Below are 17,328 nucleotides of genomic sequence, written 5' to 3'. Positions count from 1 at the left end.
CAGTTACACAGATGATTCCAAACAGCAGCTACTTAAGATGTTTATATTTAGCTCATAAATGGATTTAAGTGTTTACATTTGACTATAACCATGACTGATAATCTGGGAACTCACTTGTCTTTGGTTGTTGCAATGATAATTAAAACTTGAAAGTGTTTTGCCTGAATCTAAGGTATATTTTATTACCTAGAATACACTGGCCCAAAACTCTAACTGTGAATCTTCTTGGGAGAGTCTTGCTTGTTTCCTTCATCTTGCCACACAGAAGACTGATACATGCTTGAGTCACTTTTCTCCTACGTTTTTTTCTGCTCTGAGTTGGCTTATTCACTTTTTGCTTAAATAAAGTTGTTGGAAAAGTAAATTTTTATACAAATGTTAAGTTATTGTTAAAATGAATTTGGTTCCAAATTCACACCAAATCTCTATTTAGTTGTATTGGATTGTAGTGATGTTTTAATCACTTGCTTTTGGATCTATGCAGTCCTGGAAATTTTTAATTAATGCTAAAAGTCTAAATGTTTTAGACTTTTTTCCTTTTTTTAAAGAAAAAACTATTTCTATCGCATCTGATGTATCTTTTGCTTCTGTGAACTAACCCTGTTACACCATAACTCAGGTATTCCTATAAAGCAGTGCCTGAAAAGTTCCAGGAATGACAGAACCCTTTTCCCCAAATCACATTTAATAGATTTTCTTGTATCTTGTTGTTTGCTTGATTTCACAGTGCCTTTTAATCTTCACTTGGTTTAGATTCTTCAGTTTTTTAATTATAGGTTAGTCTTTAGTAATTAACTATACTTTATTAAATACATTTATTTATGGGATTAAAGTAGGAATTGTATTTCATTTAGAACCTTCTATTCCCCTCCCCCACTTTAAAAGCTATGCTTGGTAATGTCTGATTTGAACTGCCTATGTATAAGCTTTAAGATATAATTTAGGACTCAAATGAAGCTCAGTTCTGGATGTATAGGTTGTTTCCTTTTAATTTGGGAATTATTTATTTTGCTATATTTGTAAGAAATTGGGTAAACAATGTTTCTGTTAATTTTTTAGAGACTAAATTATAAACTCTCTGGAATAATTCTAGGCATGTAGATTTTCTAATATTGCCTTGTAGAACTGAGGGAAATACTCCTCCCATGGAGTTTATTAAAAGGTCATTAGAGCTTTCCTGGTGGTGCAGTGGTTGAGAGTCTGCCTGCCAATGTAGGGGACATGGGTTCGTGCCCCGGTCCGGGAAGATTCCACATGCCGCAGAGCGGCTAGGCCCGTGAGCCATGGCCACTGAGCCTGTGCGTCCGGAGCCTGTGCTCCGCAACGGGAGAGACCACAACAGTGAGAGGCACGCATACCGCAAAAAAAAAAAAAAAAAAAAGGTCATTGATTTTTATGGCTTTTGTTGTTGAATTGTAAGTCTTGTCAAGATTTCCAAAAACTTGGTTGAATTTTATACTTAAAGTGGGAAAGTTTTTATTATTTTTATGTGAAACAGGACTTTTCATTAGTCTTCCTTTACAGTAATTTTCATTACTTCATTATATTTAACCCAAGGTGGTCTTAGAATCTTCAGAAGCAAATATAACTTTTTCATTGATTTATGTCTTTATATTTTCATCATATGAAAGACACAGCTGTACTTAATATCAAAATTAAAATTTGTAATGTTATATTGCTGTAAGATTTAGATGTTTTAATATTCTTATTTTTTACATGGGCATTTTTGTGTTGTTTAGTTAATTATTAAGTAAAATTATAAGTTTGTCTCTTCTAAAATGGAGAAAATGAGCACGACCTTAATTGTGAATTGCAATTGTGAATTGCATTTCATGGAAAATGGATTATTTCTATGAATGTTAAATTAAAAATTTCTCTTCAAAATACTTTGATAAATAAGGAGCATTTGTTCAGGCTCCATGAAACCATGTTTACATTGTTAGGTTTACTCTAGATAAGGGGTCTGTTATTTATATTTGTTTATTATGAGTTTCTACATGTTTTTAATACTGATGAATTGAGCCTAATTATTCTATAAAATTGTGTCATTCATATTGTTTACCAACAACATAAAATTCATATTATGGAATTTTTATAAAGTTTACTTATTAACTACAGAGTTCTGTTTATGTAATATTACTTAGTCAAAAACTGACATTAAATGAGAATGTTATGACTAGGGTACATATATGTTCTGGCTTACCTGGGATTGTCCTGGTTTACACGTGTGTTCTTGATGTAATTAATGGTGCCTCCTGTCATTTAAGAAATGTCCTAATTTGGATGATGAATTATATGAATGTATTCACATAATAGAATTCCTTTCAACAAGTATTTACTGAAGATCTACTATGTGTCTGGAACTGTTCTAGGTGCTGGGGAAATAACTAATAGTAAACAAATTAAAAACAAATGACATATCGAGTAACTTAGAAGAGTTTATCTGTTCTTGTCAAAAAGGTGATTAGGTAAATTGTCTTTGTCATGGAATATAACAAAGTAAAATATGTCATTGGTGCATGTAATTGAATACTGCTAGAATCACAACACATTAAATATATAGACAGAATGGAACCTATGAAGATTTTTTTAAAATAAATTTTATTTATTTATTTATTTATTTTTGGCTGCATTGGGTCTTTGTTGCTGTGCACAGGTTTTCTCTAGTTGCAGTGAGCGGGGGCTACTCTTCGTTGCAGTGCGGGGGCTTCTCATTGCGGTGGCTTCTCTTGTTGCAGAGCACAGGCTCTAGGCGTGTGGGCTTCAGTAGTTGTGGCACATGGGCTCAGTAGTTGTGGCTCGCGGGCTCTAGAGCATAGGCTCAGTAGTTGTGGTGCACGGGCTTAGTTGTTACGTGGCATGTGAGATCTTCCTGGACCAGGTCTCAAACCCATGTCCCCTGCATTGGCAGGCGATTCTTAACCACTGTGCCACCAGGGAAGCCCAAGATTTTTTTAAAGAAATTAAGAGATATGCTATAGATTTGTCAATAAGATGGTAAGAATGCATTGTTTTTATAAAGTTAATGAGTTCTTTAAAATTTTTCAACTTTGTTTTAAACTTATAGGTATAAAAGAAAAGCTGCAAATATCCATTTAACTTAATTAAAATTGTTTTGACAAGTTAGGTCAGAAATCTCAAGTGAAGTTGCTTATAGTTTGTAAAAGCTTATTCAGTACACCTATTATTTTCTTAAAGTATAGAAAGTGAATCAGCTGAACAAAATCTTCTTGGCTAGTGGAGGTATACAAAATGTACAGTGAGAAAGCTGAGTAAGGGGCATAGATTTTAAAATGTTGAAAGACACTAATCTGGATCAGTCTATAGTGACACAGTCAGGGTCATTCTTTCAGCTTTTGAAATTCAGCCAAAGAATGGATTTTGTCATCTAAAGTATACTTTTAAAAAACATCCTCCTGGGGTCTTCCCTGGTGGCGCAGTGGTTGAGAGTCCGCCTGCCGATGCAGGGGACACGGGTTCGTGCCCCGGTCCAGGAAGATCCCACATGCCGCGGAGTGGCTGGGCCTGTGATCCATGGCCGCTGAGCCTGTGCGTCCGGAGCCTGTGCTCCGCAATGGGAGAGGCCACAACAGTGAGAGGCCACAACAGTGAGAAGCCGCAACAGTGAGAGGCCCGCGTACCGCAAAAAAAAAAAAAAAATCCTCCTGAAAGAGCTTTGGTGGCATACGGATAGGCAAATGAGTTGGCCAGTCAACTATAACTCCTTTGGCAGTTCTTTGGGCAATTAAGAGTTAGAACCTGTTCTCTGATTATATTGTCTTGGCATATAATTCAATTTTATTGGAAGAAGATGGTATTAGAAAACATTAATACAATGATATATGTAAATTCCTTTGAAATGTTCCCTGTAGAATTGTGCAGTCCATATAATTTATATAGCCCTTTAGTTGATTCTGCCTTCTAAATTGTGGTTTGTGTTCATAGAACTGTTTGAAATTTTTTTCTTACAATTCAAATTGAATTTCTAGGTGCAACATTTTCTGAGTAGAACATTTTCAAACCTATTTATGTAGACTCAGTCCCCTTAGCCATCAGACTTCATATACTATTCACAAGAACTTAAATAATATTAAATTGTAATAGTTTTAAATATAAATTAGTCTACCTTTGTAATACCATTATATCTACCAATAAGGTATTTAACTTTTAAAAAATGCAGAAGGACTTCATGAAGACTCTGTATGAAGTCGTTGTCTTTAACTAGTTTTGGGTTTTTTTTTTCCAAGAAACATTTGTGGTTTACTGGAAGGAGTCTGGGTTTGAAGATCAGACCATCCAGCTTAAAATCATGGCTCTATTAATTATAAGTATGTTATCTGGGACATATTTTTAACCTTCTTCAGCCTCATTTTCCCAAGTTTGTTGAAACAGATAAAAATGCTAAGTATTAACCCTAGCACACAGAAAGTATTTGGACTGTCCTATGTGCTCAAAAAAATGTTTATTGAATCTGAATCTACATTTCTTTAGTTGTTCAAATTTTATTGTTTATCTCTATCTTTTTATTGGATTTGATTTTCTGCTGCTTACACAGCAGTGGGGAGAGCCATTAAATTCAGTTAGTTACAATGGTTACCAAACAGAAAGCAACTCAGACATGGATCAAATACTGCTGAAGTTCAGAGCAATTCCATCTGGTTTGTTAATGGCTCTGGCTGCCTATCTCCAACTATTCTGGGAACTACTGATTTAGAGTTGGTTATTAGGTTCATTTTAACTTTACTCAGCACAAAATAAGTGGTAGGCACTGCCTGTGCTTTGTCATAGAGAAGCATGTGACATAGACCATGCCCTTATGGAGCTAACAGTAGGAAGTACCCATTGTGGTCTGTCATTTGCTCTTCCTCCCCACCAGTTTTCTCTTTGGAATTATGAGTAGCTCTAAGATTCTTATCTAATTTGCAGCAGAGCCTTTAAACCTGGGAGGGGAGCCAAGAGAGTCCAGGAGGGAGGATGTCATTTGAGATCTATATGTTTGCAGAGCCTGCTGCCACTGTAATTATTCTGGGACCACTGGTGTTATAATCACCTTTTACAAGAAAAGATCTTTTTAAGTATCACCTCTAAATGCAACTATTGCAATTGTCTTTTGGTTGCCTTCTCAGACGTCTGCCTCTTCAAAAGGTCGTGTCCAACACTCCTGAGGTTATTTTTCAGTACTACCATGTTGATTGTGGCATCCTATTTCCTATGAGGCTCAAATATTAATATATTTTCCCCTTCCTGCCTCTGGATCACATATCCAGCTTTTGCCTTCAAGTTAAAAAAAAAATTAAAAATCTTTATTTTTATTGATTTGACAATTGTAAAACTGTGAACATTTAAAAGTTATGTTAGAAAGTGATCTTTTTTTAATTTTTTTTTTTTACTTTGTACATAAGACTCTCGTGCAAGTTGGAGTTTTAAAACCATTCTAATAGGAAATTAGAAAGTGATTTTTATACACTTCTTTTAAAATTCCATTTGTAACCTGTAATTATTGAATAGAGTGATCATAACTTTTAAAACCTTGAATCACGCTTATCTATGCATTTGTAAGAGAATGTCCCAGTATGAGAATAGGACATCCTATTTGTGACTAAACTAATTTTGTTTATAGGCCAAACATACGTTGACTTTTAATTTAATTTTTTAAATGCTTAGTAATTTTTAAAAATTATTTTGTTCATGTTCTACTTCAGCATGTTCAAAATCATCCTGTGATGGGAGACCCTGGCTCACCTCTGGACCCAGGCTTTAATTGTCTTGCTTTCTTTGGCATTCCTTAATACTTATGCCTTGAATATTGTCAATTCTACATGGATAACATTAGATAACCTTCTAAAAAGCTTTCTGAACATAATGTGTCTTCATAAATTGATGATGATAGCACCTATTGTACCCAGAAATCATTGTTAAAGTCAAAATTGAGAATGAAAAGAACATGCTATTTATCCAGCTGTATTCAACTATGACAGAACAAAAAACAGCAATTTTAGAATCAATATGAAATTTCCATTTCCATTTTCCCTCTACAGACTCATAATCTGAGTTTGTGATGGGTAGAATCTGTATTACTGGCCTGTTATCTGATCAGATACTCAGTACTGTAATTTGAGAAACTGTGAACTATCTATTGTTATGTAAAAACACAAACAATCTCCCTTGGTTCAGTTTTGTTTTAATTTAAAATTTTTAACATACCTTCCCTTCAAAGTCTTATTAGCACTGGCAACATCCAAGCCCACTCGGATGTCCTGATACCTACAGACAATACAGAGCAAACTGGTTATCTGGACTGGGCTATGTAGATTGCTGATCAAGTAATTTGTGTCAGGGATGCATTTCATTATGCCAGACCTGGAATAGGGGATTCTTAGAGGAGCCAAAAAGGGCACTAAAAACCAGAGGACCAACCAAATCAGCCTTTGAAAAAAACTGGAATTCCATGATTTGAGAGTCCAGGTCCATATACTAGTTCCGGTGGAGTTACACATAGATATCCAGGTGAGGGGGACTGGGGCAGAGGGGGTCAGAGGAGGGTTGTCTCACCACCAGGAGTTTAGAATTTGGAGGAAATAAGATCAGAGGGAGAGAAAGAGAGTGGGTATGAGTGAGAGATTCAGTTAGTAATGAAGGATGACTACAAACAATGGTGGACATTTGTGACTTAGACTGAAAGGTCAATTTTGTGTTAGTGGGTTGAGCTATCTTAAAGAACAAAGGGTATCATAGATACTTCCCTAGGTAAGTTTTCATTTTACTAAGGACCCCATGAAACATAGTATTAAGAAAAAAAAAGATTATAAGGAGAATTTCAGCTACTTTGTTGACTGGGTGAAGTAGTTTTGAGAAGGTGGATCATTTAGGAGTCCCGTTTTCCATTTATCATCATGGTTAAGAGGACAGAGACTATGGCCAAACTGCCTGATTTTGAATCTTAGATATGTGATTTAATAGCTTAGGACTTGGGCAATTCCTTGACCGTTTTATGCCTCAGTTTCCTCATCTTTAAAATGCAGAAAGCAATATGACCTACTACATAAGATTGTTCTGAGGAATAAATGAGTTAACATATATAGCTCTTTCTAGCATAAAGCAATTGCTATGTAAGTTTAAGCAATTATTATTGTACAATAAGGCATATTGGGCTAGGACAGGGATTCCCCTGATTTACACTAGGCAAATCACAAATACAACCTAGAAATGGGCAAGGTATATGGTGTGTTTGTACAGGCAACTGTCCTAAGCCTTAGTTATATCTGAGAGGTTCCTCAGACCTTGCCAGGGACACTTCCTAGATTTCTCCAGGTAACTTCCTCTTGGCTAGCACCTTACTATCTCAGCCTGCAGGCACACTGCACCTCATGACAGCAGTGCACTTGGATGTGTGAAATAGTTGAGTATATTTTTCAGCCTTTCATGGGTGTTGTAAATATTGTATCTAGAATTTTGGGGAATGTCATGGTCTGCATAATCTTTGAATTTGCTCAGAACCAGGAGGCCATATTCTCGTTGAGGAGACTAAGGAGAAAGAGGTTTGCGGAATAAACATAACAGAGGATCTTGACTACCAGGCTAGGTGCTAATTTCCTGAGTAACTCCAGGTGTATCACCTAATATCAAGATCTGTTTTTACATCTATAAGGTATCAAAGATCAATTTATTCACCTTTTTGGTTGTCTAATTGTCCAGCCTATCTTTCAAACTTCTTATTTTGTAAACAAACCCTTACTAAGAAGTTGTATGTTTCTAAGCCTTATGTGGCATTAAAATTCTAGGTCCCTTAGAGCATTGCTCCTAACTTTTAGAAATTCCCTGCAATGTATTTGAAGTCTGAGGCAAGGGAAGATAGCTAGTTTTCCCTTAGGCCCCAGACTTCCTTGGATTAGGAATCAGAAGACCTGAATTCAGATACAATCAAATACACTGACTTGGTCAAGTTTCTTTACTTTTAGTATTTCATCTGTGAAATGAAAATAAAGCAACATTTAGGATGATGATCAAATTAGATACCACATAAAGTCTTTTAAGACAATACCTTGGGGCTTCCCTGGTGGCGCAGTGGTTAAGAATTCGCCTGCCAGTGCAGGGGACATGGGTTCGAGCCCTGGTCCGGGAAGATCCCACATGCCGCTGAACAACTAAGCCCGTGCACCACAACTACTGAGCCTGCACTCTAGAGCCCGTGAGCCACAACTACTGAGCCTGTGTGCTGCAACTACTGAAGCCCACGTGTCTAGTGCCCATGCTCCACAACAAGAGAAGCCACCGCAATGAGAAGCCTGCAGACTGCAACGAAGAGTAGCCCCTGCTCGACACAACTAGAGAAAGCCCGTGCACAGGAACAAAGACCCAATGCAGCCAAAAATAAATAAATTTTAAAAAAGACAATACCTTGTTAAATAAGGTCTATTTTTCTTAATTCTTCCTTTCCTATCTTCTGGCTCTGATGGAACTTCTGGAGAAAGAGCCAATCCTCTTATAGTTGGTGGCAATATTGAAAAAAATAATTTTTTTCCCCCAAAGGACCAAAGAATTTCATGTTTCTGAAAGATTATAAATTACTCTTTTTGTATGTGAATTGTAGAGATGTAGCCATTGACCAAGTATTATCCATAGAGAACAGTAATGTGACGGTAGCCTGCCTTATTACTGAAGGAGAGATACTTCAGGATACCTTCACTTCCGGACCCCAAAAGGATGAGCTAATAAACCACAATGGGCTAAAGGCCCAGCTGTGAAGTTAGGAGCCTAGATGGCAGAATTCCATGGATTGTTCTTGCTCTTTTGGGATCTGCAACATGAATAGACCTCAGTTGATCCAGGAATAGACTTCCTTTTGCAGCTAGAAAGAGGGGAAGCTGAAGGAGAGGTGAGTGTGCCTGGAAGAGACAGGAGAATTGAACTTAATTTAGGGAGTTCCCGGGTATCCTTCTCTTGTTCATACACGGTAAGATTTTAATGACATTTTAAGTGAGAGCTGTTTACATTTTAAGAAGGAAATTATCATACATTGGGTGAAAACAAACCCAGCCTGTACCTCAATCCTGAGCCACATTTCCTGTGTAGTGGTCCCTAAGTGATTCCTAAGAGCACAGTTGCTGCATTTATTAAACTTTTTATTTACTAAGGAGTGGATAGTAGCATATGGGAGCAATGACAATAGCTGACTGATGAGAAAACAAAGAAATTCCAGTATTTTGCTCTTTTGAAAAAAGTCATTCAGAATTTAGTCATATTGGTTCAGCTGTTGTAACCAAAGACTGATAAGATAATAGAGGTCTTTGTGGTGGTTTTGTACTGAAATCCTTTATCTTTATGATGCACTGGGGCCCTTTAGAGTGGAAAGCTTTTAAAACTGCTGTTGGATTCAGAACTCAAATTAGCTGCTAGTATACTGGGACAGGGGTTCCTTTCTCAGGCAGTCACCACAAAGTAACTTTTATCAGGGGACCTTCTGATAGACTGTTAGTTTCTTCAGCTTACCCTATTTATTTCTGTTGACTTTTTGCTGTCCTATTTTGTGACATTTAAAAGAAGGCTATATCAAAAAAGGCCAATGGTAAATGATGGACTGAGCTTGTGAAGTGGAGACATCACAGCCCATCTGATGTGTGAGGAGGCTGCAGTATGAGACACAGCAGTTTAACCAGGTTACCTGTGGGCAGAAAGATCAAATGCAGCTTTATTTTATGACTAGCATTGTATTTTGTCTTTCTTCTCAAACAATATCCATTAAAAAAATTAGAACTGACCAGGGAATTGACTCTTAAGAGCTTTTCTTTTCAACTGAATTTAAAATCTTTCTGGGTTGTTGGCTGAGTTCCTTGATTGATGCTGCTTGGAATTATTGTTAAGTTCTTTAATCCTTTCCAGGATTGATGTGGAAAAGTATATCTCTATCAGAATTCCACTCCGGTGTTACTGCCACCCCTCCCCATCGTTCCAAACACACCGTTCATGCCCAGGCTTCTTGTAATTTCATTGTTAAGTCCTATTAACTTTGTTAAAGCAGTATGTGATCCAGTAAAGGAGAATGGTTAGATAGAAGTCTTATTTTCAATTTGCTAGGACACATTTCTAGATAATGCCATTTGTTAATGTTAGTTTTATTTGGCTTGATAAACATTGTGTTTTAACACTCTTGCCCTTCATTTCATAAATATGAGAAATAAAAAACATGCAGAGAAATTCACAAAAATTAATTTAGCCATCCTTGCTTGTTCTCTTTCCCTTTCTCTCTACTTCCCTCTTTGTTTCTCCCCTCCCACCTTCTCTCTTTCTTTTTCTCTCCCCCACACCCCCATTTCTAATTTTCTCTGTCTCTCTTTCCACTGCTGTGCTTGTTTCTGGGTTTTCTCATTAGACAAATTTAGTCATCACCACATAGCAGTGATCCACTTTCAGGGGACAGCCATTAAGAGAGTGACCCGTTTAAGACTTTTATATTATAGAAGTCCTAGGTACGGGAATATTGTAAAAGAGGTGAGGCAAATCCATTTAGTGAAGTGCTCTGCAAGGTGCCTCCCTTGTCCAGATGTGGAGTCTTTAGGGACTTCGCAATGCCCAGTCTTATTTCTAGCACCACTGATTGTGATTATATATATTTTACATGGGCAAAATTAACTAGCAGGTTGTGGTACTAACTTTTATGAGCTGCTGGAAAAAAAAGACTTAAATAAATTTTAAACGACTTTTAATTTTTCATTCTATATCAAGAAGGGATTTATCCTAATTGTCTTATTATTTTACCTAAATTCTCATCTATTTTGAATTTTCTCTGTTGGCTTTGGGCCTAGGGACAGGTAGTTATAGTCTGTAAAGTTTAAAATAAATAGTCTATTTTAGTTAATTTTTTTCAAGTTCTTCAGATTATGACCAAAAAAGGCTAGAGGGCTGATTTTGAAACTGTTATGGTGAAAGATGGTATTTGAAAACTTTTGATGAGGGAAATTGCTGCTGTATTTACATTTTGAAAAGTGTTTCCTTATTTATGCACTATTGACTTCCTATTGAGACTCAAAATTTTAAGTACAACTGGTAAAAATTCAATGGATCAAACTCAGTAAATCTGAAGTCACTGGAATAAAGCCCCCTAAGAAAAAAATGTGTCAATTTTAAAGGTCTTTCCTAACTGAAGACCATTTTGTGATAGAGCCAAAGGTTAATAAAATCAGTAGTGAATGTAGCAATTTTACAGATAAGCTATTCACAACAAGTGTAGTTACTTGAATAAAAAGCTAATTCAGTTCTAAAATGCCACATGCAGTAGCAGTGAATAGCTGCTTTTAGGTGCTTTCTGGAGGAGGATAAAATACAGAATCACGGCACTCTTCTCTTCCAGCGTCCCTGGCTGCCTGTAAATTGCTGTGAATGGGGCTGTGGGCTGACAGGCTCTATTAAGACAAACTGCCTTTCTCATCGGAGAGATAAAATAAATCAGGTGTTTAGTCAAATTAAAATACTTCAGCTGGAGCAGGCCCTGGGGAGCATTGATCCACCTGACTAATCTAAGAGAAACTCAAGACAGATGTGGTTTGGGGATAAAGACGACCCCATGGAAAAAAAAAAAAGAACACCAGAAAACCCCCCTACTGCACTGTCTTTGTAGCTGGAGAATAGATACAGTTTACAGCGGAGAGTGTCAGGCGCACACTGTGTGTGATATTGGATAAAAGCAGGCGCCCTAACCTGTAGAGAAGCTGTGTATGGAAGCTCTTTTTTCTGGTTCCCTTTTTTTGGTTTATGAAACTACTTATGTTTTTGTGGAGAGACTATTTTCTGGCAATGCTTTTTAGAGAATCATTTTAAGATAGCCTGAAGGATGTGAAACGGATGATGTAGGCAGCCACTGATGACCTCTGCTGGCCTGGGCAGATCCTCAGGATCTCATCTGCTGTTTTTCTAAGTGGATTTTATCAAACCTCAAAGCGTGATTTAAGACAAGATTTTCTACATAGAGTTAGCCTACCTCATAAGAGCATTCTATTGGGTTGCCCAAAAAGTGCATTCGGTTTTAAGTAAAAATAAAAGACACATTTTTCATTTTCACAAAGAACTTTACTGAACAATGTATTCATTAACCAAATGAACTTTTTGGCCAACCCAATGTATGGTCGTTTGCCTTCCTTAGTATGTATTTAGGCTGCCTCACGATGTCCCATAAATTGTCTGCTTTTTCAGCAACTCTCGCAGTTGTAGTTCCTTTGCTATGGCAAAGTTTCATGTTCAATTAAACTAGTATTTTTGAGATGAGATAACTTGTGTTCGCAGGTTGGTTGGTCAGCGTGATTTAGACTTGATGTTGCTTTTATTATAGCTGCATACATATTTGCTGTTAATTAAAACAAAAATCCAGCACCATGGATTTTAAATACCTGGGTTTAAACCACTATATGTGAACAAATACAATGGGTATAGAACAGAAAAATGACTACACACACACACGCACACACACATACACACATGTGTGTGTGTATATATATATATATATATATATATATAGTCCCTTGGGGATCAAGTTAACTAGAAATCAATTTAAACCATACAACAGCTTACATTCTCTAAATGTGTAGGCTAATGTGTGTGTGTGTATACATATATATCCATATGTGTATTTCCCATTTCAAGGGCAATTTTAGATTTGTTTTACTACTACATTTCATTCCAACTGCATTTGTCATGCCACTCACATCTATTCAAAATATATATGTGCTTCTCAAATTTAAGGAAAAGATAATGACAGCCTTATATGAGTACCCAACTCTTCAATTTAAACATACTGATCTCTGGCTTGTTTTCTTCTTAAACATGTATCTTTTAAGTTCAATGAAAGACTTATTTAGGTGTTATTGAATTTTTATAATTAAACAACTTGAGTGTCATGCTGGTTTGTAAAAAGATTCAGTTAAATGGTGTTATTCTGTAAATTCCAATACATGTCTATTAGTATTGGAAGCACCAATGCATTTATAGACCTGTTGGCTTCACCTTGAACAGAAGAGGCTAAGAAGCCATTTGTGTGTTATCTTCAGCTTCTCTGTTTCCTATGCAGAGGAGAAAGGGAAATATATTGAAGATTTTTGAAAAGACAAAGTTTAACCTGGGAGAGAAGAGAAAATTTTCCAGTCTTTACTGGAGAATCTAAATACCAAATTTGACTCTTGTATTGGTCCTTGCCCAAAATTTCCAATGAATGCTCTTCTTTATTAACAAAGAATTATGGTACAGTAACTTTCCCAGTATCCAGTAAGTCTTCTCTTAACTCACCTCATATACATAGGTATAACAAGATAATTACATGTAGATCAGAATGTTGCCAAAAAGCATATGTAATAAACCCCATTTATCTATTCTCATAACTTTCCAAACTATTCTCCATACTGTAGCCAGAACACCCACATCATCTCTTGTTTAAAGTACTTTAGTGATTTTGAAATTTTCTTAGAATAAACATGAAGTTCTTCCAGTGGTCTATAAGGAGCTGAATGGTGTGACCTTTTCCTACCTTTCTAGCCTCATTTGGTCCTCTACTCTCCTTTGTTTTTCTTATTTAAGTTTTACTACCTTCTTTTAATTTCTGGAACACACTGACACTCTCCACCACCACCTGCCCCCTCACAGGGCCTTTGCCTATATTGTTTTCTCCTACTGAAAAGCTCCTTGACCACCCTCCAACTCTTTGCCTAGTTAACTCTGTTAACTTGTTACTCCCAAACTTGGTTAAATCTCCCCCCAAATGTCTGTCCTGTTTATAATTCTTATTTAGTTGTAGTTTACATTTATATGTGTGATTATTTGATTAAGGTGAAAGGGAACTTTGCTTTTTTTGGTATGGGATCGGTATCCTTAGTTCTTGATATAGTACCTGAGATTCAAGAAATATTTTTTTAATTAAAATTTAATGAAATGAGTAAGTAAATTCCATACTTGTTTTATGTCTTCTCATTCTATATATCATTAACATTTACATTAGGTGAGCATGTTGTGCTTTGGAGGAGATTTTTATGATCCCCTCCAAGAACCTGATTTTGTATTTTAACATTTCTGGATCAAGAAGTTCTTTCTTTCACCAAGCTGAAATTCCTATTGCTGAAATAAAAACTCATTAAAAAAAAATCACTTTCAGTAGCTAGAAAGAACAGCTGGTCACTATCCTTGACGCAGTATTTGTTTCCTTATCAGTGGAGTACATTTTCTAACATCATTTCACTATCTTATTTTTCTTTTAATTTTTCTTTTAGGCCACCTTTCAGCTCAGTAAATCTTTAAGGGATATGGGATATTGACAGTTTATTTATGTATTTACTTATTTATTTTTAAGGACTTGAATTGGCATTAAGAATACCAAGGTAATTCTAAATATTGTAGCTTATCAGCCTTACCTTGTGGGAATCATATACTAGTAAGTGCTAGCCAGCATCACCTGAAGGCTTGCTTTTCCCATGGGCCCACTCAAAAAATAGGCCCATTCCTAATTAAAATACGTTCAGTTTCTCAAATTGTCCTGGTGCTTTCCTAGCAGGAGTGAGGGGGGTTTCATAAGGAGATTGGAAGTCTCCTCTTCCACACACACAAAAACTGGCAATCTTTATCTCTTTTGACAGCTGGTGGCATCTTTCTGAAAAGCTTTCAAAGCATAGATCATTTCTTCATAATGAAACCTGTGTGCTCAAATACAGTGGGTTGTGTGTTGAAATTCTTATCTTATGCTATGGCAAAATGCTCTAATTTAGATTCACAAAAGGATCCTGTACCCTTTACTTAGGAGAGCTGTGCAATTTGCCCATAAATAGACTGTTCAGCACCATTAGTGCACATCGTAGGTGTGCAGCGACATCATAACCTTTTCAACCTCGAATGTGTTTTTTCCTTTTGAAGAGTGACAAAGGGGTGAGGGAGCCCCCCAAGCAACATTATTGCCTTTAAGGATGAACTTGGGAACTTTAGCTTGATCCCCTCACCAAAAAAAAAATCAGTTTCAATTCTTTCTTACCTGAGGCAAGACAGATTTTTTTTTCTTTCTGTAGCACTCGTCCCATGGTCAAGAGTGACCCCTGACTTCTGAGATTCAGAGACAGATCTTTGCACAATAGAAAAACTTTATGAGGGCAGTGATCAGAAAATTCCTAAGTAACATTATTTAAGCACCTATTATGTCTTAGGTCCTCTGTCAGTCATTGAGGGTAGAGGTTGATTATAGAATATTAATACAACCCATAGTTTCTAATCTTTGGTACTAAATAGCATAAGGTTACTAGCTTGAGCAGATAGATTTGGGTGGGGAGGGAAGGGGAATGTGGTGAAAGGGAGAGAATGGAGTAGGTTGTTCTGTTTTGTTTTCTTTTTTGTTTTAAAGAGCAAGAGGGAAGAGTGAGTGAGAATTTTATCGGCAACAGTCCTTTCTCTTGGCAGGGGTGATGACTAACCCTAGCGTTCATTCCATTGCTACTCCATAGAGTTCCTGCACTTACAGTGACCTCCAGTTATTGTCCCAGGTATTTAAGTGTCTTAGGGTAGTCCCTTTCTAAATCTGCCCACCCACTTGCTTCCCTAATTCATTCAGAATTGTCTCAAACTTGTGAGATATCTTTTCGCTTCCATTTTAGGTACACCTGAGAGCCTGGCAGAAAAAGAACGGCAGCTCTCTACCATGATTACCCAGCTGATCAGTTTACGGGAGCAGCTCCTCGCAGCGCATGATGAACAGAAAAAACTGGCAGCCTCACAAATTGAGAAACAACAGCAGCAAATGGACCTTGCTCGCCAACAGCAAGAACAGGTGAGCCCTGCAAAAGGAGCTGATGAACTGGAGGTGTGGAATGTGCCAAGCTCAGCGAGTAATCACATTGATTGGTTTATTTGTCATAAGCCTTCCTAAAAAAAGAATGAAAGAAAGAAGCCTTCTGGAAATCCAGGGTCACCGAGAATACTGAGGGGATATGTGGAGGACAAAGAAAGGCGTCATAGCAACTGGGCATAACTGAAATGATAACATTGTTCCAGAACATTTGGATTTGATTAATTACTTGGGGAGACTTGTTCATGTAGACATCACGTATATTCCCAATGTAGCTTAACCATGAGTAAATCGCTCCTCTCTGGGCCTTACTCTTCTCTCATCCAGAAAAGGAGGATCCTGGTCTAGAAAAACTTTGAGAATCTTTCAGTTCACTGGTTCAAGCTAGGGTGACCATATGTCTCAGTTTTTCCAGAATAGCTCTGGTTAATGTCTGTTTTCCAAAGTAATTATTAATACTCCCCTCTTCCACTTGCAAAAGTTGTCCTGGTTTGGATGATAAATTATATGGTCACTTTATTTATAGCATAGGTAAATCATTAAAAACAAATTAACACATGGCTCATGGAAGAATTTGACTTCATTGATTTAGAAGTGAGAAAAATAGCAAAGTTTGTGTGTATCTTTTAAAAAATAAATCACTTTCCCAAATGTTTTTCCTGTCTCATAAGAGTGCATTAATCTAATAACAATGATCCTATAGAGTAGTCCCTGATGCTTTAGATCAGATAGACCCAAATTAATGTGCAGTTTTTAGGAATCTGACATTATTACTGGAATTATCTTTTCAGTTAAATGTATTTTATAGGGGTATATAGAGCAATATATGCTCTGTTGATTTTAATGAGTTGTGACGTCTGGTATTTTATATGCTTGAATATTTGCCCACATGTAGGAATATGGACTCAGCCCCTAATGGAAAATAACATAAAGGAACACTGTAAAAAATCAGAAGTTAGAATGTCATTTAGCTATCCAGAGATGACACAGTAATTAACTATTGACACTTGTGAATAAGCTAGCACAAATTAATCTTGACACATTTGCAGACGAGTGATATCTTACAGTGAACACTTTGTAATTATATTTCAAAATGAAAATTAAATGACACTTAAAACTAGGTTGTCATGCTCAATGAAGCGAGCATGTAGCTCAACCGATTGGCAAATAAAATTCAGAATTTGAGCCACATGGTGCTTATGTACCATACTTCACTGTGTCAAACCCATACATCTAGAGTGGATGATAGTAATTGCACTGTGGTGTTTTGGATGCATTTCTATGCAGCACTTTATCATTTAGGAGGGACCATCAATATTAGATGTCTAGTGGTGTTTCACTGGATGACTAAGAGGAAATAAATATTCAGAGATCCAGCATGTATACCTAGAATTGCAGAGTGAGTTGTCCATTTCTGATTTGAATGGTGATAAGCAGAGTGGGCCTTTCCAAACTGATGACATACTGTTTCCATTTTGCTTATAAAAAGCTTTGGGGAGGAGTGATCCCATTTCTCAAACTGTACC

The 17,328-nt window shown here is 36.7% G+C and overlaps 1 protein-coding gene across 9 annotated transcripts in view; it reads left to right on the top strand.

Annotated features, from left to right (window-relative positions):
* The window catches only part of SOX6 (SRY-box 6), a 691,286-nt gene that overhangs the window by 464,473 nt on the left and 209,485 nt on the right, over nucleotides 1–17,328 (top strand). For all 9 annotated transcript variants that reach the window (XM_029207695.1, XM_029207704.1, XM_029207698.1 and 6 more), the window contains one exon: nucleotides 15,612–15,784. In XM_029207695.1, the coding sequence (XP_029063528.1) occupies nucleotides 15,612–15,784 (173 nt within the window). The remainder of the gene's footprint in view (nucleotides 1–15,611; nucleotides 15,785–17,328) is intronic.

The sequence above is a fragment of the Monodon monoceros genome, unplaced genomic scaffold (assembly GCF_005190385.1).
Source record: "Monodon monoceros isolate NGI ecotype Baffin Bay Population unplaced genomic scaffold, NGI_Narwhal_1 Super_Scaffold_7, whole genome shotgun sequence".
Classification (NCBI taxonomy): Eukaryota; Metazoa; Chordata; class Mammalia; order Artiodactyla; family Monodontidae; genus Monodon; species Monodon monoceros.
This window is presented reverse-complemented; position numbering and strand designations above follow the sequence as displayed.